We start from the raw sequence: 22,499 nt of genomic DNA on the forward strand, positions 1-22,499 counted from the left end.
ATTAGCTGCCACCTGGGCCAGCCCTCGGGCCATAGCTGGCTGTGGGTGAAGACGGGCTACAAAGAAAGTGGTGCCTGCTGCATGTGCTGTTTGTTTTTTTGTTCTAAGTTTACTTAAGTAATCTCTACACCCAGCGTGGGGCTTGAACTCATGACCCCGCGATCAAGCGTGGCACACGCCTGCTACTGAGCCAGCCAGGTGCCCCCAATTTTCTATGAAGTATCCTCTATTTTGTCTCCGGCAACAAAGTCTCTAACAAGTGTTCGTGGAGAGGGGACCTCTTCCGACCTATACCTTTCAGTTGGAAAAGTACTAGGAACCATTCCTCGTCCCCCTGCTTCTCAAATGGGGTAACAGTTAGCAACAAGAGAAAATGCCTGTTTTGAGGGCACCCGTTTTATTCCACTGTATTGATGGTGCTGGGGATCATTACGTTAATGGTAATATTGAAACAGAAGGGAGTGCAAAGCCTAGAACAGTAAGACAGGACTAGATTCCTAGAAATAAAGCAGCAGCAGCACTATGCGGGCTGCTCGGGGTGATGCTTGGCGGGGGGGGGGGGGGGGGGCAGCGCCCACTCATCCTCCAAAAGCAGAAGCGCTGCCCTAACTGGGACCCTCTGACAGGCGCCCACGGGCTGGAGACGACGATGCAACCTCAGACAAGTCGCTTAACCTGGTTCCCACCTAGAAAACCAGGTGACACGTCCCTGATCCTACAACCTCCATGCTTCGCCAAACCAGAAGACGTGGGAAGAGGAGTCTGGCCATGGAGGGTCGTGGTCCACTTTCTGAATTTAATCACCGTACGAAGTGCGCTTGGGCTGCTCTAACAAAGTAGCACGGACCAGACCAGGTTGCTTAGACAGCAGTTTGTCTCCCAGTTCTGTAGTCTAGAAAGAAGTCCAAGATCGAGGTGTCAACAGGGCTAGTTCTTTCTGAGAGCCGAGGGAAGATCTGTTCCTGTCCTCTCTCTCCTTGGCTTATGGATGGCTGTCTGATGTCTTCACCTTGTCCTTGCTCTGTGTCTGTCTAAATTTCCTCTTCTTCTTTTTTTATGTAAAGTTTCTTTATTTTGAGACAGAAAGAACGCTTAAAAAGGGAGGGGGAAGGGGCACCCGGGTGGCTCAGTTGGTTGAGCATCCAACTTCAGCTCAGGTCAAGATCTCGCAGTTCATGGGTTCAAGCCCCGCACCAGGCTCTGTGCTGACAGGTCACACCCTGGAGCCTGCTTTGGACTGTGTCTCCCCCTCTCTCTCTGCCCCTCCCCCCTCTCGAAAATACATTTAAAAGGTGAGGTGGGGGGGAGAGGCAGAGAGAGAGGGAGAGAGAGAATCCCAAGCAGGCTCCGCATTGACAGTGCAGAGGCTCAAACTCATGAACAATGAGCTCATGACCTGAGCTGACATCAAGAGTTGGACGTTTAACTGACTGAGCCACCAGACACCCCTAAATTTCCTCTTCTTAAAAGGACCCTGCTGATACGGGATGAGTGCTCACCCTAATGACCTCATTTGAATTTACCTCTTTACAGACCCTCTCAGTCACAGTCACATTCTGAGGCACTAGGGGTTAGGGCTTCAATAAAGGGAGGTTGAGGGAGGAGAAACAGTTCAGCCCCATAACACATCGTTGTGTTTGGTTTTTGTTTGTGTTCTAGGCCAGTCACTTTGGGAGGGTGCAATCTTGGGGGTAGGTTGCAGGGACAGCCGTTAGGACATACCTTAGGGAATGCAATAATGGTGCTCAAGGTTGAAAGTAACCGTCAATGCGGGAAGGTGCTAACTGAGGAAACGGATGGGAGCTTGCGCCGTGAAAACCAGATGTGGAGGGGGAGGTGTTCTGAGGGCTGCTGCAAGCCCACCGGCGTGGCGATCAGACTTGAAATGATGTGATGTTACTTCCCGCTCACCTTCATCAGCCGGCAACCCCAGTACCAGATTCTGAAAGTTTAGAGAAAAAAGGGGAGATTGTGATAGCAAGCTCACAGCTGTAGTTTAGTAATTATCATTGACTCATCAGGAAATAACCATGTGTGCCCTAACATGTTCAGGGATCATAAACTCAGCACCCTAGCTTGCCTCTTTTTTTTTTTTTTGTCATTTCTTCCTCTGCTTCATAGAAATAGCTCCTTTCGGCTTCCTGCAGAAGTGAGTCACTAACCCAATGGCTGAAGTTCTACCCTGTTGGCTCCCGGGAGCTGTGTTGTCATCGGTGCAGGACGAGATACCTGGGGCGGATGATGACGCGGTGATGACCGTTGTATGCTGTCGTCCTGCACGGAACTAGGTTAGCCTACCCAGGAGATGGCCGACACCCAGCGAAATTTGTTTCCTTTGATGCAAACCGCAGCTTTTACATCTCACGGACCTTTAGTAAGGCGGCGTGCATAGCAGAAGCTCAGAGTTTCTGTGCTTTTAGTGGAATTAGATCAACTGAACTTGGTAACGTGGGGGAATAGCTCAGGTGAGCAGTTACATTACTTTGATACATAAATAGAGATGAAGGAATGAACTTCAAATGGACAAAGGCATTTGGTTTTGAAACATTGTATTCCTGGGGCGCTTGGGTAGCTCAGTGAGTTAAGCATCCGACTTCTGCTCAGGTCATGATCTTGTGGTTCACGGTTGGTGAGTTTGAGCCCCACCTCGGGCTCTGTGCTGACAGCTCAGAGCCTGGAGCCTGCTTGGAATTCTGTGTCTCCCTCTCTCTCTCTCTCTCTGCCCCTCTCCGGTTCACACACACACACTCTCTCTCTCAAAAATAAAACATTAAAAATATATATATTAAAAAAGAAAGAAAGAAACGTTGTATTCTTGAGGGTGAAGACCAATCAAAAAGGGATCTTTGGTGGCCAGGAGCCAATGTCACATACATATTTCACACATCATCTTTCCCGATTGTGGTGTTTTGTTGTAAATCTCAGTATCTCTGGGACCTAGCACAGTGCCGGCCACTGAGACCTTGACCCTCTGTCCCCTTATCCCGATAAAGGTTTAGAAAGCAGAATTCTCTTTCTGATTTACTTTTTTCACCATCTGAATTTAATTCCTTGGTCTTTTTTCATTTTGCCCTGAAACAAATTCCTGTCACTGTTTTAAAAAAGCGTATGCCTCAGAAGTAATTGTATGCATCAGAAACTTGTGAGAGCCAGTAGTTAAAGACAACTGTGGCTTGTGTTGTTTTCTCTGAAGAGTCCAAGTAGGACTTCGAATCCGGTAATTGATTGGTAAGTCCTCTATTTAAAATTTACATGCCTTTTTTTTTTTATTTAAGAAAGCTAGTACGAATTAACCCTTTAGCTTCTGTCTAACACCAGCTGGTATTAATTATTGAGCATTTCACTTACTGTGGGTCAGGTACCGTGCCAAGCACTTTGCCCAGGAAACTCACTGGAATCCTCACGTCACTATGCGTCAGGCGTTAGTAACACTTGCAGATGAGGCACCCAGGATTACAGGGATTAAGGTGTTTGCCCAAGGTCCCACATCTGGTAAGACAACGTGCCCAAAGTTGGGGCCAAGCCTCTAACCAATACGCCCCAAAGCTGCCTCTGGAAGGGCACGCGGATGTTCTGGGGAGACCAAGGGAATGCCCAGAACAGAGGTGGGGCTCAAACCAGCCTCCTCCTGGAACTCACCTGAGGCTCTCAGCCCCAGACCTTGTTTCTCTGCCTCCTCCGCCTCTGTCCCTTCCTGGGGTGCAGCCTTTGCTCTCCCACTGGACGTGAGCCCCGGTGCCCTTTTTTCTGAAGAGTAAGCACATAGGCAATGTCTGGCGTCTCCTCTCTGCGGTGAAACTCACGTCTCACTTACACCGAAGGCCGGGTTGAATTGGGTTTGCAATTTATTTTTTGGCACCTACAAGGTGCCTGGCCTGATGGGAACGAAAGTGCTTTCCAGTTCAAAGCTCTAGCTGACACTCTGGCTGGATTTGCTCACCCGAAGGACAGGGTCACGGCCCACGTACAGTGACCAAGGTTCACGCTGAACTGGGCAGACTCAACTGATCCTTCTAGGAAACCGGCCCGGCGGGAAAAGGATGAGGAAGAGGATCCGCGATACCGTCTACCATCTGAGGGCGAGGGAGGAAGGGTGCGGCTAGCTGGGTTGCCTCGGCGGAGACCCGGTCCTCGGCGCGTTCACTCACTCACCGAGACAGCAATCACTGAACGGAACAGGCTCTGTCCTGCGCACTGGGGATGGAAGCCCCTTCTCATCAGTGCCGCTTGCACTCTAGTAAGAGGAGTGGGGTGACCAGCAAGAGTTGCGACGGCTCTCCAGGGGTTAGGGGAGTCCCTGGTGGTCTGGGAAGGCTTCCCGGAGGAGGAGCTGCTGGAGCCGCCGCTTGAAGAAGGAGGAGCTAGCTAGGGGGCAGAAAGGGGAGGTCTCTTCAAAGAGGGGAACCGCCGGCGAGGCCCTGGGCACTGAGGGACCCCAGCCGGAGTAGCGACGCCCTCGGTGGGCAGAGATGACCCCTCAGGCCCTTTAAGGCGGAGCGCCGAGGCGCCGGGGCGAGAGCTGGCCGGGGCGGTGCCAGGGCCCCTCGCGGCCGCTGATTGGGCGGCGCGCTCGACCGGAGCCGCTCGGCGGGCGCCGATTGGTGAGTTAGCGCCGGGCGCCGCCGCCAGGTGATTCGGGTGCTAGTTCCCGCGGCCACGTGGGGGGCGCGCGGGCGGGGGGCGCCGCGGGGCGGGAGGCGGAGACGCGCAGGACGCGCGGGGGGTGCGGCGTGGAGCAGCGGCGACGGGGCTCGAGACGCGGAGGCCGCGGTGAGTGAGCGCAGGGGGGCCGGGCAGGGGCTGGGGCTGGAGGGGTCGGCGGGAGCGGGGTTCGGTCCCCGGCCGCAGAGGTGGGGAGGAGGTCTCGGCTGGGGAGGAGCATCCCGGCCGCTGCCCCGCATCACCGCCACCTCCGCCGTCACCGTCCGTCACCTCTGCCGTCACCCCCGCCGTTCCTCCGCCGGCGTCCTGCCTCGCTCGCCCCTCGGTCGGTCCGGGGAGTTTCTCTGCCCCGGGCCGGGTACCGTCAGCCCAAAGCCCTGGCCGCAGTCCCCAGGAATGACAGTAAGAGCGGGAAGAATGACCCGCGCTGGGCAGCGCTCTGTGCCTCCCGGGCGCTGGCCCCCTGCGTGCCTTCGGCCCCACTTAATCCTGAAAACAGCACTTTCCGCTCAATGTCGTCTGCTTGGAGCGGCCGTCCCCAACCACCCTGTATGAAATAGCACCCCCCCCCCCAACACCCACACCACATATCCTCCCCACCCTACTGTTTTTCTCCAGATCACGTAAGTCCCCTGAAATGTTGCTATCTAGTACCCTCCCCCTCCACCCAGCTTGGGTGTCCCCCCACCACCCGAGGACTGGGACTGTTTTGTTCCTGGCAGGTAGTTGGCGCTTGAAATATTTTCAGAAGGAACAAACAACCCAGGACACAGCTCCCCTTATTATCCCCACTTTACAGTTGAGGAAATGGAGGCTGGGAGGTTAAGTGGCTTGCCCAAGGTCATACCAGCCTCCTGGACCTCACAATCTGTGATGCTGATCTTGACCTCTGGCTGCTTGGTCCAGTCCCCTCCCACCCGGAGGCCAAGGGTAGGTGAGGGTGGCACGAGGAGTGTGCTGGGGCAGGGAGGCTCTTTTGTGCAGCTGAGCCAAAGATAGTGGAGGTGAGGCAGGTGACCGGAGGGGCTCTGGCAGCCCCAGACCATCTGGGCAGAGAGGCAGTCAGACAGAGAACGCAGCTGCTTTGCTGATTAAGATCAGCCCCTAGCACCTGAGGTGCTCCGGGCAGCTGGATAGACTGGGACTCACCAAACTCGAATGTGGACACCTTGCTTACTGAGGAGGGGAGTCTGAGGACAGTGCCGTGGCCTAGGGGAAGAGCCCTCAGAGACCCAGACTTGCTTCCCAACCCCCCCCCCCTTATGCTGTGTGACCTTTGGCAAGTGGCTTCACCCCTCTGAACTACCCTTTGCTAAGCCCAGACTCCAGGCTGAGCGGTCTCCCAAGATGCTGTAAAGGTGGGCCCTGCCATGACTCAACTCAGCTGTGATGCGGTGCAGTAGAGGGCTTCTGTCCTTGCCCTTCTTTTTTTTTTTTAATTTTTTTTTTTAACGTTTATTTATTTTTGAGACAGAGAGAGACAGAGCATGAACGGGGGAGGGTCAGAGAGAGAGGGAGACACAGAATCTGAAACAGGCTCCAGGCTCTGAGCAGTCAGCACAGAGCCCGACGCGGGGGCTCAAACTCACAGACCGCGAGATCATGACCTGAGCCAAAGTCGGCTGCTTAACCGACTGAGCCACCCAGGCGCCCCTGTCCTTGCCCTTCGACACAGATCAACCCATCCAGTGTCCTGTCTCTAAGCAGGGCCACCTGGAAAACCTCAGAGGAGCAAGAGAAGAGCCCCAGCCTCATTCCAAAGGTGTCCCCCTAGAAAGGTGCTGACCCAACCAGTCTCCTGTGTAAAACCTTGGAAAAACAGTTGTGTTCCAAAGCGATGAGTGGGTGTTTGTGCCCAGAATGAGTAAGCAGGTCTGTTTCCCGGGGTTGGGGTGAGCCCGGTACCCTCACTGGTCCCTTGGGCAGCCCCCAACTCCAGGCTTGGGGCTGAAATGCACTGAGAGGGAGGTTTGGGAGGGAGGGAGAGGAAGAGACAAACTTCCAGTTTCCTGGGGAATGGGGGGGTGGGGTGGGTGGGGGAGGATCCAGAGATGGTAGGTGGTGGGGCGCTCCCACCTCCACCATCCGGACAGTGGAGTGTCCCCAAGCAAGCTGCTGCTCTGCATCTGGAGGGAGGAGGCCGCTTGCAGCCCTAGACACAGTTGTCTCGGCATGTGTGAGAGCGAATGTGAGTGTGCCTGCGGACCCATGTGGCTCTTGGCTGTCTTACACCCTTAGTGTCTGAGGGGCTGTGTCAGCACAGGAAGGGTGGGAAATGTGCTCCTTATCTCTCCCTGCTCCCATCCCTCCTTTGTCTCTCATTTTGTCCTCTCATCTCCATTCGCACTTCCACTGGCTGCCCTTTATCTCCTCTTGTCTCCCTTTTGCCCCATTTGGTTTTTGGCCTTTGCCTCCTCTGTTTCCCACTGCCTGCGGGTCCAGGGCATCCCAGCCCATGATGTGATAATGAGGGCAAAAGGCGAGGTCACTGGAAGCCCCAGCTTTATACCTGGCATGGCGGCCACATAGCTTTTGTGCCAGTTACACATCTAATTTTGTTGTATTTAAACATCAAATGGAGGATAGGTGATGGACATGATGTGAAGAACGGTCAGGATCACAAAGTGGGTGTGAGACCAGAAAAGCAGGAGGGGAGAGAGTACAGGAGGGAGGAACCAGGAAGGCATCAAGGGGAGCACGCAGCCTTTATTTCTGGCTCTTCTGGTGCTGGCGACTCACTGAAAGTAAAGTAGTAGGTTGCCCGCAGAATGTACTGGAAGGCTGCTGCTGCCCCCACCCTCGCTGAGCCTGGGCCTGAAGGTCTGGGCAGGCAGAGGTAGGGGCGGTTCCTGGGCTCTTGGCCTTGGGAGTGTCAGTTTCTAAGCACCTGCCTGAAGGTGGGTGGAGCCTAAGTGGGACACGCCCATTTCCTGTCGGGGCGGGGCCCTGATGCCACCTGCTTTCTCCGGCAGGAATCTTTGCTCTCCTTCTGACTTGCTCTCCTAGACTGGGAGGTCTTCTAGTCCTTCAGTGTAAGGAGGGCACTGGAAGTGGTCAGACCTCTCTGTCCTCCCAAGCTCCCTCCCGAACAGCAGACTTTGGGGTCCCCCATCCTCTCTGTACCTGTTCAGTGTCGCTCCCCGCCCGATGGCATCATGCTGGGTGCCTGCTCCTCCATTCAGGTCTTGCCTCCTCACATTATCCCAGGTTTGGGGATGAGGAAATGGAACCTCGGAGAGGTGGGGCAGCTTGCCCAGACTCACACAGCATCTGGACACAGGTCTCTCTGATCCTAAGTGCAGTGATTAGAAGTAGTCTCGGGAGACAGAGCCAGGCAGGATGGGGGAGGGAGATGGGAGGGTCTGAGTTGGCCCCAGCAAAAACTAAGGGAGAGAGTCATTGGGGACCCAGGCAGAGGCAGTCAGCCATTCTTTCTCGAGAACCCTTGACTCCTCATTCACTGTGTACCAGCAATGGTCATGAGCTCTCGGGGGAGTGAGCACTCTCCTGGTCCTTGAGGACAGTCTAAGTAAGGGAGGTTTCCTTCTCTCCACTGGTGGCTCTGGGAGAGGGGCCCCAGGAAAGACCAAAACCTGGGCTGGATTGGGGGACAGGGCCCCCTGGGGGCTTCAGGCAGCGGCTGGAGTCTGGCTGGCCGAATGGGCCAGGGCCTGTGGAGCACATCCCCGCCTTTGCAGCTCCGGCCATCCAGCTCATGGGTCACTCCCATAGATCACAGAGCTCCTGCCTTGCAACTTGCTATAGCTCCCCACTGCCCGCGGGGCACAGCCTACATTCCTGTGGTGTGACATTCAAGGCCGATGCTGACCTGGCTCTGGCCCACTCTTCTGGTAAGGTCTGCCCATCCTGTGACTCTGCAGACTGTTCTGGCAGCTGTCATACCCCTCCTCTCAGGTGGTGTCTTCCCAGTGTGCCCCACCTGCTCCTGGCACTTTGTACAGGCTGGTTACAGGACCCTGGACAGGGCAGGCCCGGCCCAGAGCACAGAGATGTCTGTGTTTGACCCAGGGTGTGGCCTGCCACACCGCTACCTTTGGCTCTTTTCCCAAAGCTCACTCCTCAGTGAGGCCTTCCTGGCTGCAGCCAACCCCTAACTTGCATATCATAGCCTCCTCTCTGCTTTATCATGGTCTAGTGTATGGCATATCTTTTTTTTTCTTAACTCTTCTAAAGTTTATCAGAGCGTGGGCACATGCATGAGTGGGTGAGGGGCAGAGAGAGAGGGACAGAGAGAGAGAATCCCATGCAGGCTCCATGAGGTCAGTGCAGAGCTCGACTTGGGGCTTGAACCCACAAACTGTGACATTATGACCTGGGCCGAAACCAAGAGTCAGATGGGCGAGCCACCGAGCCACCCAGGCACCCCTAGCAAATTCCTTCTCCTATTGATTGATTAGTTTGCTTTCTTTCACACGAGAATGTGGGCTCCCCGAGGCAGGAGGGAGTCGGTCATTTTGTTCTGGGCTGTGTGTTCCCTGTGTCCCCAGTGCCCTGGATGCTGCCTGGCACACGGCAAGTGCACCGGAAGGATTTGTGAGGTGCAGGAGATCCCTGGCCTCTGAGGGGAGCAGCGTGGCTCCGGAACGTGGGAACCGTCCCTTCTCCCCTGCCCTCTGCTGCCTCCTCCCCTGTGGAGCTCGAAGCTGGGCACCCTGGGGGCCATGCAGAAGGCCGGGGCAGGGGGCCGGAGAGCCTCTGATTGCGGCCCAGCCCCTCACCGGCCCAGGTGCATCACCAAGTTCGCCCAGGTGGGTGGGGCCGCCCCCACGGGGTGCGTTCTGGTGCGTGGTGACTGAGTGGTGGGTCATGGGGAGTGGGGAGGAGCCATTTCTGTGTCTTCCCTCCCTGACCCAGGCTCCAGAATGTGTGTGTGTGCACAGGTGAGGAGATGGGGCCTCAGAGGGGCAAAGCGGCTCGGGCAAAGCCACCTGCTGGGAAGCGGGAGAGCCTACTAGGCCCGAGCACAGTGCTCTGTCACTATCCACAGCTTACCCCACAGAGCAGAGAGTGTGTTGGTAGGAGGGAGGGATTTGGAGGAGGGGATCAGGAGCCATGGAACTGCCTTGCCTCCCTCCCGCCCTCACCACACCCCCAAGCAGTATGTGGGTTCCTTCCCTGTGGACGACCTGGACCCCCAGGAGAGCGTGTGGCTGGTTCAACAACAGCTGTGGGCACTGAAGGTAAGGAGCTGGGGAGGGCACATCCCGGGCAGGGAATCACAGCCTTGGAATGTCAGGCTGGAATGGCCCCGAGACCATCTGATCCAACCCCCCAGTCACAGATGGAGCAAATGAGGCCCTGGGAGGGGTGACACCAAAGCCATTCTGAGAAGCGGGCCCAGCGAGGGCCATACCCAGGCTCCTATAGCCGTGTCCCTTATGCCCGGGGACCCCTTCCCTTGGGCAGTCGTGACCTGTGTCCCATGGGTGGAAGCCATAGATGGGACATGTGGGGGATGGTCATAACACGGCCAGCTATGGCCCTCCTGGGGGTGGTCTGCCAGGAGCCATCCACGCTTCCCCAGCTCTTGAGGCATCCACCGCTCAGTCCCTTGGCAGCTGGGGAGGGGTTGGCTGACCAGCCTGTGGTGACTGATGCTGAGGCTGGGCGGGACAAGGCAGGGCCTGGGAGGTAATGCCTGCGCCCATCCAACTCTCTCCTGCCTAGGATTGTCCCAGACGCCGGGCTGTCATCCTGAAATTCAGCCTTCAGGGCCTCAAGATCTACAGCGGGGAGGGTGAGGTAGGAGCCCGTGTGGGTGTAGGTGAGGACTGGACGGGACAAGTGTCCTACTCCCTCAGAATGCACCTGGCCCTGCGCCACCCCTGGAGCCTCCCCACCACCCCAGCCTGCTCTGGGCCTTTGAACATTCTGTCTCTGAGGGCCCTGCCCTCTGGCAAGCTCTCCAGAATGTCCGGGGATTAACTCCTGGCCTGAGCGTCAGGACAGTCAGCCCCAGCTTTTTGCAGGTCCCCGGGCCTCTGTGTAAGTCTGTGCAGAGTTGGCCAGTGGGCTGTGGCCAGACTCAGACTGGAGGCCAGTTGGGAGCCCCTGCTTGGTCGCTGACCCTCCTCCCGGTGCAAGGCCAGCGTGTGTTGAACGCTCACCTCGTGCCAGACTGTGTAGCCCACAACCCCCCGGGCCACTCTCCTAAGACTGTGGTGCAGATCATGTCCCAGACGTGTGCATCACAGGGGCCCTGGGGTCAGGTCCTGTGCCATGTGCGTGAGGTCTCACTGACCCCCACCCACAACCCCATCAGAGGGAGGTACTGTCTCCCCTTAACAATTGTCACAAGGGCTCAGAGGGCTGTGCTTACCTGCCCACGGCACACAGAGTGGGGCAGAGCCAGGATTCAAACCTTGGTCACCTGACTCCAGAGACCAGGGGTGCGACCCCAGGGCCTGCTGCCACTGCCTTCCTCCGTGACCCTGCAGACCGTGAATACTTCGGCCCTCAGTTCCACAGCATGGGAGTGACGATCCCAACCAGCAGGTTGGCAGTGGGGAGTAAGGGGCCAAGCCCAGTGGCCATGTGAAGGACGAGGGTTCCCCTTTGAAGCAGGGTTTGGGCAGGCCTGGGAGGAGAGAAGAGCTCCTCCCCCGGGAGCTGGTGGACCCTAAGCTGGAGAGCAGGCCCGGGAGGCCAGCCGGCAGGTGTGTGGGGCCCACGGGTGGTGGGACTGATGGAGGCTGTCCCGCCCCCTCCTTTGCAGGTGCTCCTGATGGCTCATGCTCTGAGGCGCGTGCTCTACTCTACCTGGTGCCCAGCTGACTGCCAGTTTGCCTTCATGGCCCGAAACCCCCAGAGCCCACCCAGCAAGCTCTTCTGCCACCTCTTTGTAGGCAACCAGCCTGGAGAGGTATCTGGGGCCTGGGGCAGGGGAACCATCACTGAGGGTGGGGTTGGGGGGTGTGCTGTGCGTCAGCAGGGCCTCCAGGGGACCGAGGCCTCGGAGGGCTTAGTCAAGCTGGCCCGAGCCCCCTCCAGGCAGGCACTCCTTGTCACACCTGCTCCTTCTGTGGCTCTGCCCCACCGGGGACGCCACAAAAGCAAGTTAGCGGCCTCAGCATTCCCGGGCCTGGAAGTGGGTGTCAGGACATGTGCTTAGAAATTGGATGGTCACACTGCCAGGCCTTTGCTCATGCTGTTCTCTCTGCCTGGAATTCCCTTCCCCTTCTGGCAAATTCCAACTTGCCCTTCAAGGCTAGTCCCTGTATCTGTGAAGCCCACCTGGAGTCCTCTAGACCACTCTTCCCTTCTGAGGTCTTGTGACACGAGCCACGCTGTAGCATTGGTCTGTCCCTGATGACAGACAAGGGAATTCTGTGAGAGCAGAAACTGGGTCCAGGTCATGAACCGCTCTAGTGCTTGGCCCCTCGGAGCTAGAGGGTGAGCGGACAGATCCTGGAAGTCAAAGCTAGTGTGATGGCCGTGAACCACAGAGCCTTGACAGCCAAGTGTTTTGCAAGCGGAGGCTGGCTTGGCTCCATCCAGCAATGATTTGCCATCACCCCTGTGTCTCCAGCTCTGTGCTGGCTGCTGGAATGACAGGTGGCTGAGACACTGCCCTTGATCTTCCGGAGCTCACGGTTCCAATATGTTGGAGCTAGATAATGTGTGTGGTGGGTAGAATGTACTGGCCCCAGAGCAGTGGGCCCATGCTGGGGGCTTTCTGTGCTCCATTTCACTAAAGGAGCACAGGGAAGTGGAGATAAGGAGACTGAGGCACGGAAGTGCCATGCTCTGCCTAGAGTCACAGAGCAGCCCCTACATGACAGAGCCAGGATTGGATCCCAGGTTGTGTGACTGGAGGGCCCGGGCTCTTAGCCACTGCTCTAAGAGGGTACTGACACAGGGTGTACCTAGGGGATAGGAGTGCGTTTAGCCTGTGTATTCCCAGCTCCAGGCATGATGTCTGGAACAAAACAGATGCCCAGTATTTGTTAATAAAGGAGGGTGGTAGGGGGGACTGCATGGTGAAGTTTTGGGGGATAAGTAGGAGTTTTCCCAGGAAGAATGCGGAAGAGGATCCCGAGTCAAGGGGCTACCTGCACTGATGCCTAAGGGGTTCCTCGGGAAACCTGCCCCAACTGAGTCAACCCCTTCCCCCTCCCTAGGTCCAGATCCTGCACCTGCTGCTCTGCCGTTCCTTCCAGCTTGCTTACCTCTTGCAGCACCCTGAGGAGCGGGCACAGCCTGAGCCCTGCCTGGCGTCTGCAGGAGACATGCCCCTGAAGCCACTGTCCAGCCCGGGGGGCCCCCCTGGCCTTGTACGGGAACCCTTCAGCCGCGATCAGCTTTCACAGAACGTTCATGCATTGGTCTCCTTCCGGCGGCTTCCTGCAGAGGGGCCTGTGGGCAGTGGGGTATGCGGCACCCCAGCCAGGGAGCGGGCAGTGGACAGGGGACCTGGGCGAGGGTTAGGGGGTCATAGGAGGGGAGTGCTGGACTTGAGTGGGAGGGGGCTTTGCCTGACCTGACGTGGCTGGGCCTGAGTCTGCCTGCCCGTTGTCGGCCCCTCTTGGTGCCCTAGAAGGAGCTGCCAGAGTCAGAAGGCCGTGGGGGCACCCGCCATGCCCGCCTGGGGAATCCCTACTGCTCACCCACACTGGTGCGCAAGAAGGCCATTCGCAGCAAGGTGATCCGCTCCGGGGCTTACCGAGGCTGCACCTACGAGACTCAGCTGCAGCTGTCAGCTCGGGAGGCCTGTGAGTTGCAAAGAGCTCGCCTGCCCCAAGGTAGCAGGGGCGCAGGCCTGAGTGCGCCCTTGTGAATCAGAGAGGCTGGGCCTGTGTGTGGTTATGTGCGTGTCCACGTGAGTTTGCATGTCGGTCTGCATGCTTGGGGGGCTTGCATAGGTCATGGTACAGCTGTGGGTGTGCTTCAGCTGGCGAGTGGGTGTGAGTGGGGTGTGCCTTGTGCGGATGTGTCTTTGCTGGGGGAGTCTTGGTGAGGAGACGAGCGTGGGGGTGTGGGGTCTGTTGTGGGCTGGGCCTCTTCCTCTGACCCCGGCTGGTCTCCATAGTCCCTGCTGCGTGGGAAGCATGGCCCCGGGGGCCTGGTGGTCCCTCGTGCCTGGTGGAGAGTGAGGGCAGTCTGACGGAGAACATCTGGGCCTTTGCTGGCATCTCCAGGTAGGAGGGGCCTGGCCTGGCCGGATGCCCAGCCCCTGGGGTGGGCAGAGGAATGGATTGTGGGCTCCCTCAGGGCCCTGACATGTGCACATTTCTGTACAAGGGCAGAGCCATCCTGACCTTGGTGGCCTCAGGCCAAGGACTTCACCCTACTGGGCCTCAAGTGTCTCAAATGTAAAGTGGGAATAATAAGAGGACCTTCATCACAGGTCTGTGGAGAGGATCAGATGGGATAACTCAGGTCAAGCTGTCAGCACCTGGCCTGTCACAGGGCAGCAGCTTCCTAACCATCAGCTCTTCAAAACTCTCCGGGTTGGGCCTTGAAGCGGTCAGCAGCTAGGGACCCCTCAGAAGCCTCTTAGGATGGGAGTCTAAAAGCTTCCTTTTGTGGAGGGCCCACTACTCTGGGTCAAGCATGGTTTCCAGTTACGCCATTGCCCCGGGGAGCGACCTGAGGCCGGGGCTCCCGTCTTCAGCCTCTCCCTCCTGCCCTCCCAGGCCCAGTGCCCTGGCGCTGTTGCGGAGAGACGTGCTGGGGGCCTTCCTGCTGTGGCCTGAGCCGGGCGCCAGTGGCCAGTGGTGCCTGTCAGTGCGGACACAATGCGGCGTGGTGCCCCACCAGGTCTTCCGGAACCACCTGGGCCGCTACTGCGTGGAGGTGAGTGTGGGGCAGCCTGCTCGGCCCCGTCCCGGCCCTCAGGCCCCACCCTTTCTAGCCGCGAGGCCCCCTCGCCTCATCACGGTGCCCCATTGGCTCTCTTTGGCCACACCCCTTATTTAACTCTCCATCTTGCCCTGCTGGCCCCGCCCTCAGGCCCCGCTTGGCCCCACCTCTCTCTACCGCCCCGCCCTCAGGCCCCTCTCTCCGGAGTGGCCTTTTGGAAGAGACCTCCAGTGTAGAGGCTTGGGCCCGGTCATGTCTCCCATTCCTATAGGGATGCTGGCTTTTAAAAGTGGCTTTCCCACACAACCTAGCCCATTTTTTTTTTTTTTTAGCAGAGCTGGAAACTGATTCAGAGAGGGCAGGGGCTAGTCTAAGCTCACCCAGCCCCTGGGCTTCTAGGTCTGGAGTCTTGACCTGACCACAGGTTTCCAGGGACTGGGTGTATGCCCTTATCACCAGCTGGATGGCTCAGTCCTGTCCAGGCTGGCAAGAGAGAAAGAGAGGAGACGGTGTCTGGCTCTGCCGTGAGCGGGACAGTGACGTCTCTGGGCTTGAATTTCCTCCCTTCTGGAGTGGGGCAGGATCCCCTGTGAAGGGGTGGTTGGTGTCCAGAGCGGAGCCATGGGGAGACAGGGAGCTGGAGCTTCGGCCTTTTCCTCCTTAGCACCTGCCTGCCGAGTTCGCCAACCTGGAGGCCCTGGTGGAACACCATGCTGGGACGGGGCGAAGCTTCTTCTGCTCCCTCAACATGGGTCGCCTGAATCCTGGCTATGAGGAGCAGGACTGGGGGTCCGAGGGCAGACCCCCCCGGACACTGCGGCCCCTTGGCCATGCCAAGTCCGAGGCAGAGCTGCAGGGCCTGGGCTAGGAGGCTGGGCCCTATGCCCACTGGCCCTGCCTCACCCTGGCTCCTGGGCCTCAGCGGGCCGCCCTGCCCTCTGCCACCCCGCTGGTCACCAGTTCCATCCAGTCACTCTGCCCCTTGGACCAGTCTTCCGTCACTTCACTGCCTGTGGTGGGGGTGGGGAGCCCTGGCACTGGGGATTGCCCATGGCTTCTCGTAGGACGTGACCGCTGAGACTGCAGGAGGGGCAGGTGGAGCTCCAGGCTTCTGTTAACTTGCTAGGTGACTTTGGATGCTTGTCTCTAGGCTTCACCTTACTCCTCGGAGGGGAGCCTTCTGAGGTGGGCAGGAAGGTGTGCTCACCAGGGACATGGCCTCCTAAGGCGGCCAGGCCTTGTGGCCCTGACTGGGAGTCTCCCAGGGGCACCTGACTGAGGTTGCCAGCCATGTAAGGGAGAGGTGTCTGGGGAGGCAGGAGTGAGTCCTCACTGTGGGCAAAGACCTGGGGGCAAGCCACTCTGTCCATGAGGGAAACAGGACTTGGAGGAGCTAGTGGGCATGGCATCTGGGCTGAGCTACACCCAGGCTGACAGAGAGAGCATGCCTGTTTCTGACATCATTTGAGATTAAGGCAGTCTCCCTTGAGTGTTGAGAAATGAGGGTTAAGGGGGCATAGGATGGCAGAATGGACAAAGAGCCTTGCCCCCCAAGCCCAGGCGGACACCTGTGTGCAGAAGGGATGTGAACCAGCAGACAGGGCAAAGAACCTCTGTGTTGCTTAGAAAGGCTGGTTGGTCTCCACTCAAAACCACAGGGTTGTGATTCCTGCCTTCTGTGGAGGGATGCCCCGTCTCACCCCTCCCCAACAACCCCAAGAACCACCAAGACGCGCGCGTGCACACACACACACCGCACACACACCGCACACGCTGGCTCGTTTCCTTTGTCCATTTGACTGGCAGGGGCCAGCAGTGAGCCGCAGGAGTACTGGGGTGACCGGGGCTCTATTCAACTTATTCTGCAGGCCATTCTGGGTCTAGCGGCTGCCTGGTTTTGGTCCACTTCCCATAACGTGGCGCTGGCTGGCTCTGGTTGTCAGGGGCTACCTCACCAGCCCAAGCCCCCTGGGGCTGGGTCACAGTACAGCCATCCAAAGGTAGAACTGATGTGGACCCTGCCGGGGGCGGGGGGGGGGGGGGAGTGGTGGTGGTGGGCGTTGGCCTCAGCAGGGAGTGGGAGTACAGAGAAATGATTCTGCTCTAAGGCAATAGCCCTGAAGTGACTGACAGATCCAGGTGCCCCCCCGCCCCCCTTTAGAGGCAAGCTTGACGGACAGACATGAATACCAAATTATTTAGGGAGCAAGTTTACTTCGTATGAACTTCTCTATTCCTGAGGCAGAGGCTTAGTCACGAATGTGGGGGCTGCCCTCCCCCATCTGGGAGTGGGATGTGACTGTTCAGTGCCTTGAAAATGACAGATTTCTGACTCCTGGAAGGGAGAGGGCGGCCCTGACGGAAGAGAAAAAAGGGAGGACCCTCGGAAAGTCAGGCCTGGCGTTCCCAGCTTACAATCTCCTGCCCAGGAAGTGGTCTTGTCAAAAGGGATAAAAGGGATGGGAGGAAGCTGTCCTTTGGGGGTTCTTTTCACTGGCACCACAGCACTGGTTTTATACTGAATGTGAGTGGGGCTCATCATACAGCCATTTCCACCAGGGACTGCCACCGGAACCCACAGTCCCCTGGTCTCTAGTGGGAGGCGTGGTCTCACATTTCACTGGCAAGAAAAGGGGTTTGCTGATAGGGTGTTCAGGCTTGCAGCACCAGAGGCACATGTTTAAGAAGACCTGGTGACTGGCCCAGGCTTAGGACCAAGCTTAGCTCTACAAGAGATGGGTTTTGTTGCACAAATCATCCATGTGGACAAGGTATCAGGAATGTTCTCAAAGCACTTTAACATTCCCTTGCACAGCATTCATCACGTGGTATAAACAGCAAGTTTCTTGACCCATGTGCGCAGACGCTTCAGTGTCTTAAATCATAAGTCAGCTTTCTCTTTGTTCCAACCAGCACCACCTGGGTAGCCAGCTCTCCTTACTGCGTGGACTTGAAACAAATAAAATGCATTTCTTCGGATTGTCTAGTACAGACTTTTCCTTTGAAAGGCAAGGTCTCTGTCCAGTTTGCCTGTCTTGGTTTGCCAACCCTACCTTCAGCTGGTGCTGAATGGTGAACCAGACGGAGATCTTGTGCTCCCCGGCGGGGGTGGGGGTGGGGCGGGGGGAGGGGCTCAGGGTGTCCTGAAGGGATAGGGTAGGTAGCTTTATTCAAATCGTGTCTCCAGTTAAAACCTTCAGTGGGTACATCCCACAGAAAAATGACAGCCCGTTATTCTGGCTGGAGGGACTTGTGCAGAGCCAGCGGATATGGTCCTGGCACCCTCTCCAGCCAAAAGATTTTGTCTCTCAAAAATGGTTTTGTTTTGTGTGTGTGTTTTTTTTTTTTATAATTTTTTTTTCAACGTTTTTTATTTATTTTTGGGACAGAGAGAGACAGAGCATGAACGGGGGAGGGGCAGAGAGAGAGGGAGACACAGAACCGGAAGCAGGCTCCAGGCTCCGAGCCATCAGCCCAGAGCCTGACGCGGGGCTCGAACTCACGGATCGTGAGATCGTGACCTGGCTGAAGTCGGACGCTCAACCGACTGCGCCACCCAGGCGCCCCATGTTTTGTGTGTTTTTAAAAATATTTTTTTATGCTTATTTTTGAGAGAGTGCGAGTGGGTTAGGGGCAGAGAGAGAGGGAGACACAGAATGCGAAGCAGTCTCCAGGCTCTGAGCTGTCGGCACAGAGCCTGACGCGGGGCTCGAATTCACCAACCCTGAGATCATGACCAGAGCATGACCAGAGCCTGAGACACCCAGGCGCCCCTTTTTTTGTGTTTTTAAGCTGGGTCTTAGAAAAAACTAGGGCAGCATTAGAAGGAAGCTTTGCTCTGTCGGAGGCCGTAACAGGCTTTGGGCGGCCCTCTCCTGAGTCAGTAGAGGGATGTGGATAGAAGACCGCAAGGTCCTTGTCCCCTTTCTCGGTAGGTCTCTAGCCCCCGCATAAGGCCCCGCCTCCTGTATCTCTCTCGAGGCGGAGTCAAGCCTGGCCTCCTTGCCCTAGCTGGGCAACCTCGGACAAGTTGCTTAACCTCTCTGAACTGGGCGGTGGGGATCAGAGGAGAGAGCGGACTTGAAGCCCTGGTAAGAAGCGGGCAGACGCTCCAGCAAAGCGGGCCGCCTGGACCCGCCTGCAGCTAGGAGATGCTCCTGCAACGAGGCGCCGCGAACGCGGGGACGCCCCGGGAGCCCGCGGCTGTGACGCCACGGATGTTGCCCGGCAACCGCGAAAGCCGCGGCGGAGCGCGTGCCAGCAGGCGGCCGGGGCGGTTCCGGGGCTCAGGTCCTGTGGCGGCGCCTGCAGCGCGGATCCCCCACTTCCCTCTCCCCGGGCCGGGCCTCAGGGACAGACGAACCCTGGCGCGGGAGGAGGCGGCGGCCCGGCTCCGGTCCTGCGACCCCCGCACCGCCCCTCTCCTTCTCCCAGGGTGCCCCCCGAGGAGTCCCGGCCCCCCGCCGCGGCCCCGCCCTTGCCGCGAGGCCCCGCCCCCCGCGACCGGCGCTGGCCCCGCCCCCCGGCCCGGGCCGTCGAGCGTCCCAGCCGTGCGGCTCACGTCGCGGGGGGCCTCCAGCCGCGGCGCCATGGCCTCGGAGTCGGTGAAGGTGGTGGTGCGCTGCCGCCCCATGAATCAGCGGGAGCGGGAGCTGAACTGCCAGCCCGTGGTGACGGTGGACTCCGCGCGCGGCCAGTGCTTCATCCAGAACCCGGGCGCTGCCGACGAGCCCCCCAAGCAGTTCACCTTCGACGGCGCCTACCACATGGACCACTTCACCGAGCAGATCTACAACGAGATCGCCTACCCGCTGGTGGAGGTGAGGGCGCCCGGGAGGCCGCCTCCGAGGACCGGCCAGGCAGGGCTGGGGGCCACGCCAGGGGTCCTGAGCGGATGGCACTGTACCCAGAGCTGGGCGGGAACTAGCTTCCGGAGGAGCGTGGGTGGGCACCAGCAGGTTGGGCTGAAGTCTTTTGTCTAGGCAGGACACGGCTGGGACCCACCTCCAGCCCCCACGCCCGGGTCTCCACCGTCTGCAACGCCAAAGCACGTCCTCACCTCCACCCCTTCCAGTCCCCCGCCCACAACTGCTCCAGTCCCCAAGACCTTCCACCCCCCAGCCCTCCACCGTCATCTGAGAACTTGAGGCCTTCTCTCAATGCTCTAGCCGCTGCCCCCAGCCGCCGCCACCTCCTCCTGCTCCCAGGCCATGGCCTCTGCTTCCTCCCCTCAGCATTCAGAATCCCCTGTCATCCTCCCTGAGTCAAGCCTGCGGGGGAGACCGCCGCTTCCCTCCTGCCTTAGTCTTGGAGGAATGGAACCCCATTACCTTTGGTCTAACCTACCATTTTCTCCAGCAACAGTTTGTCACCCTTAATAGGGCTTTTGCTTTCCAGAGCACTCACACCAGGTAGCTGGCACATTTGGGACATGGGGAGACTGAGGCCCAGAGGAGGGAAACTTGCCCAGGCTCCGATGGTGGGTTTCTAGCAGAGGAGTGGCTGAAACTCTGCCTCATGCCTTCTGGCCAAGGGCTCTTCCTTTCTACCAACGCCTCTCCACCTACCTGTTCACTGCTCAGCGGATCACTAGTTTAAGTGAGATGTCACAGATTGTCCCACGAAAAATGGAAGTTTGGGAAATGCTGCTTTCGGCCTCCCTGGTGTGAAGCTTCACAAGGCACATCATGACACCTGAGCTCTGGGGAGTCTTGCAGCAAAGGAACTGGTTTGACTTACTGAACCCAGCGTTTCCCAAATGCATTTTAGGACCCTTTTTGCTTTCACTGGCAGGCCAGTCACCATCCTCCAGAGCACCTCCTTTGGTGGCCCCATCTCTTCTGTGAAGGCTCAGTCAAAGCCCTTGGCAGGGCTGAAGAACTCCCCGGTGGTCAGGGCCTGATGGAGGTGATGCCCCGGGGGACGAGGGCAGCTCTCCCCAGGTTGCGTTCCCAAACTCTGGGATGGCCAGGCTGTCCTGCTGTCCTGTACTCCCAGGCTAGAAGGGACCTGAGGGGTTGTCTGGTCCACCCCACCTCCCCACTGAGTCCCTGAATGACCAGCCAGTGGCAAGGGCTCACTCTTCCCCAAACAGCCCCTTTCCCCTTTGCCACTTGGCTCCTAGAAGACCATTCTGCACGGTGAGCCAGAGTCATCTTCCCTGAAGCTTTCAGCCACCTGCCCTGGCTCCGTTCCTGAGGCCCACGACCACCTCTGCTCCCTTGTCCAAGATTGGCCCCTTAGAGATCTGAGGAGTCCAAGATTGAGTCCTTCTTGGCCTTGCTCGTGGGTCCCTGCCTCATCTTGGAAGTAATCCCCTGAGGAAGCCCCCCTTGTCAGGGTCCCCAGGAAGCCCCAGCCTGGAGTGGGGGATGCTGAGGACACAGTGGCTCTATCAGATTCCTTCTGTAGCTCTCCCTACTGTCCTGAGTTCCCCCACTACTTGGGATTCTCTGCCAGGACCTGCCTCTGGACATCACGCAGAGCTTCAGGCTCAACACGACATACATTCATTTTCATTCATCCATCCATTCAGCTGGCAAATAGCATCTCCATGCCAGGCTCGTCCTTGGTTTGGGGAGCACAGCCCTAAAGAAGACCTGGGCTCTGCCCTCAGTGAGGCCACGGTCAGGGAAAGGGACAGCTAAGCTAATAGCTACGGTCCAAGGTGATGAGTGGGAGGAGAAGCCTGGGGGACTTTGGCAACATAGAGAACCTGGCCTTGGAGGGCATGGGAAAGGAGGGGGAAGGCTGGGAGGGCTTCCTGGAAGTGGTGAGATCTAAATTGAGACCTGAAGGATGAGAAGAGTAGGTCAGGCAAGAAGGTGGTGGAAAGGGCCTTCCAGGTGGAGCCCAGCATTTGATTCTCACAAGACTCTGGATGCATGTAGAGCTGGTGTCCTCATTCCTGGTGGGGAAACTGAGGCTGGGAGTATCACAGAATGAGTTTGTTTTTTTTTTAAGTTTTTAAAATTTATTTTGAGAGAGAGAACGAGTATGGGGGGAGAGGCAGAGAGAGAGAGAGAGAGAGAGAGAGGGAGAGAGGGAGAGAATCCCAAGCAGGCTCCACTCTGTCAACTCAGAGCCTAACTCAGGGCTTGATCTCATGAACTGTGAGATCGTGACCTGAGCCAAGATCAAGAGTCAGATGCTTAACCTACTGGGCCACCCAGGCTCCCCAAGGGGCCGTTTTGATACCCACACAGTACCTGGTCCCCGTGCTGCATTTTGCTGCCTTCCATTAAATGAGCAGTGTGCACAGCAGAGGCAAAGCCCAGCTCAGGGGGCTCTGAGCCGGGAGCACTGCACCATTAGGGGCTGTGTGCTGTGTGCCCCGCGGGGCTCTGACCCAGGTCCCGAGCTCTCCCAGGGCTTCTGTTACTTCCACGGGGCCTCCTGCCCAGGCCCTGGCCTTTGGGTCCTATTGCACAGCCTTCCTGTTCTCTTCTTTCCTGCTTCTCCTGCACTTAAATCTAGTCCCTATTCCTGATCTTCTCTGTCACTGGGTGACCTCTTTGGCTCTCCTGGGTGCTGTCCACCCCAGACCCACCCCTTCTGCCCATTCGCATTCTCACCGGAGCTACTCCCCTCCACGTGTGTCTGGCCTGCTGCCTGGTCTGTGGGCTCTTTCCCAGCCGGTGGCTTTGCCATCTGCCCCTTCTTCCCACTGAACACCCATGGCCTTTGAGTCACCTCTAATGAGCCGCCCCCAGCCCACCCACAGGCCAGGTACCACGGCTTCTACCACGCCCAGACGTCAATACAGTAAAAGCCATAGCATTCGGTACCTCGATGGGACATTCAGCAGTGTTTTGGGGAAGGGGCGGAAGGGGAACATGAGGCAACTTAGGACAGACGTTTTTCTTATTTCAATTGCAACAGTTCTGTGCAGTTGGTTTCCTGAGAGTCAACTTGTAAGTAGCAGAACAGGGTGACGTGCAGAAGCCTGGGTGGAAGGGCAGAGCGGCCGACATGCAGGACCCGTTCTCAGTGCAAGCCCATCCCTTGTGGATCTG

At 57.8% G+C, this 22,499-nt stretch overlaps 2 protein-coding genes and 2 long non-coding RNA genes across 17 annotated transcripts in view; 2 read left to right on the forward strand and 2 right to left on the reverse strand.

Moving 5' to 3' along the window:
* Positions 1 to 374: 374 nt before the first annotated feature.
* Positions 375 to 3,971, reverse strand: LOC131505341 (uncharacterized). The gene is made up of 2 exons (XR_009258361.1): positions 3,640 to 3,971; positions 375 to 1,942 (listed from the first exon to the last, which is right to left on the reverse strand). It is a non-coding gene; the product is annotated as an uncharacterized LOC131505341 (long non-coding RNA).
* A 155-nt stretch (positions 3,972 to 4,126) lies between these two features.
* SH2D5 (SH2 domain containing 5) lies at positions 4,127 to 17,463 on the forward strand. Of its 5 annotated transcripts, none has more exons than XM_058718814.1 (10): positions 4,127 to 4,237; positions 9,171 to 9,431; positions 9,780 to 9,863; positions 10,351 to 10,425; positions 11,399 to 11,545; positions 12,804 to 13,052; positions 13,220 to 13,394; positions 13,712 to 13,820; positions 14,319 to 14,478; positions 15,149 to 17,463. In XM_058718814.1, exons 2-10 carry the CDS (start codon positions 9,345 to 9,347, stop codon positions 15,350 to 15,352), a joined length of 1,290 nt encoding a protein of 429 aa, XP_058574797.1. In that variant the 5' UTR covers positions 4,127 to 4,237; positions 9,171 to 9,344; the 3' UTR covers positions 15,353 to 17,463. The 5 variants fall into 5 exon arrangements, with proteins under 5 accessions (XP_058574797.1, XP_058574799.1, XP_058574800.1 ...); XM_058718816.1 differs by having other exon boundaries at positions 9,783 to 9,863; XM_058718815.1 differs by lacking the exon at positions 4,127 to 4,237 and adding an exon at positions 4,673 to 4,770.
* On the reverse strand, positions 7,231 to 13,404 carry LOC131505342 (uncharacterized). Of its 4 annotated transcripts, XR_009258363.1 has the most exons (5): positions 13,290 to 13,404; positions 12,852 to 13,026; positions 11,917 to 11,988; positions 7,786 to 7,978; positions 7,231 to 7,400 (listed from the first exon to the last, which is right to left on the reverse strand). It is a non-coding gene; the product is annotated as an uncharacterized LOC131505342 (long non-coding RNA). The 4 variants fall into 4 exon arrangements; XR_009258362.1 differs by lacking the exon at positions 11,917 to 11,988; XR_009258364.1 differs by lacking the exon at positions 11,917 to 11,988 and having other exon boundaries at positions 12,852 to 13,215; positions 13,290 to 13,379.
* A 1,531-nt stretch (positions 17,464 to 18,994) lies between the features above and the next one.
* KIF17 (kinesin family member 17) overlaps positions 18,995 to 22,499 on the forward strand; it is a 48,529-nt gene continuing 45,024 nt past the window's right edge. For 3 of the 7 annotated variants that reach the window (XM_058718819.1, XM_058718820.1, XM_058718823.1), the window contains exon 1: positions 19,000 to 19,304. In XM_058718819.1, the coding sequence (XP_058574802.1) occupies positions 19,074 to 19,304 (231 nt within the window). In that variant the 5' untranslated portion in view covers positions 19,000 to 19,073. Of the gene's footprint in view, positions 19,305 to 22,499 lie in introns of all 7 variants that reach the window. The other 4 variants (XM_058718821.1, XM_058718825.1, XR_009258366.1 and 1 more) reach the window with 3 other exon arrangements.

Source organism: Neofelis nebulosa, chromosome 2 (genome assembly GCF_028018385.1).
Source record: "Neofelis nebulosa isolate mNeoNeb1 chromosome 2, mNeoNeb1.pri, whole genome shotgun sequence".
NCBI classification, from domain to species: Eukaryota; Metazoa; Chordata; class Mammalia; order Carnivora; family Felidae; genus Neofelis; species Neofelis nebulosa.

Coding starts and splice junctions, on each gene's coding strand:
- SH2D5 (XM_058718814.1), top strand. CDS start 9,345: ATGCAGAAGGCCGGGGCAGGGGGCCGGAGAGCCTCTGATTGCGGCCCA. Junction 9,432..9,779: donor GCATCACCAAGTTCGCCCAG/GTGGGTGGGGCC, acceptor CACACCCCCAAG/CAGTATGTGGGTTCCTTCCC. Junction 14,479..15,148: donor TGGGCCGCTACTGCGTGGAG/GTGAGTGTGGGG, acceptor TTTCCTCCTTAG/CACCTGCCTGCCGAGTTCGC.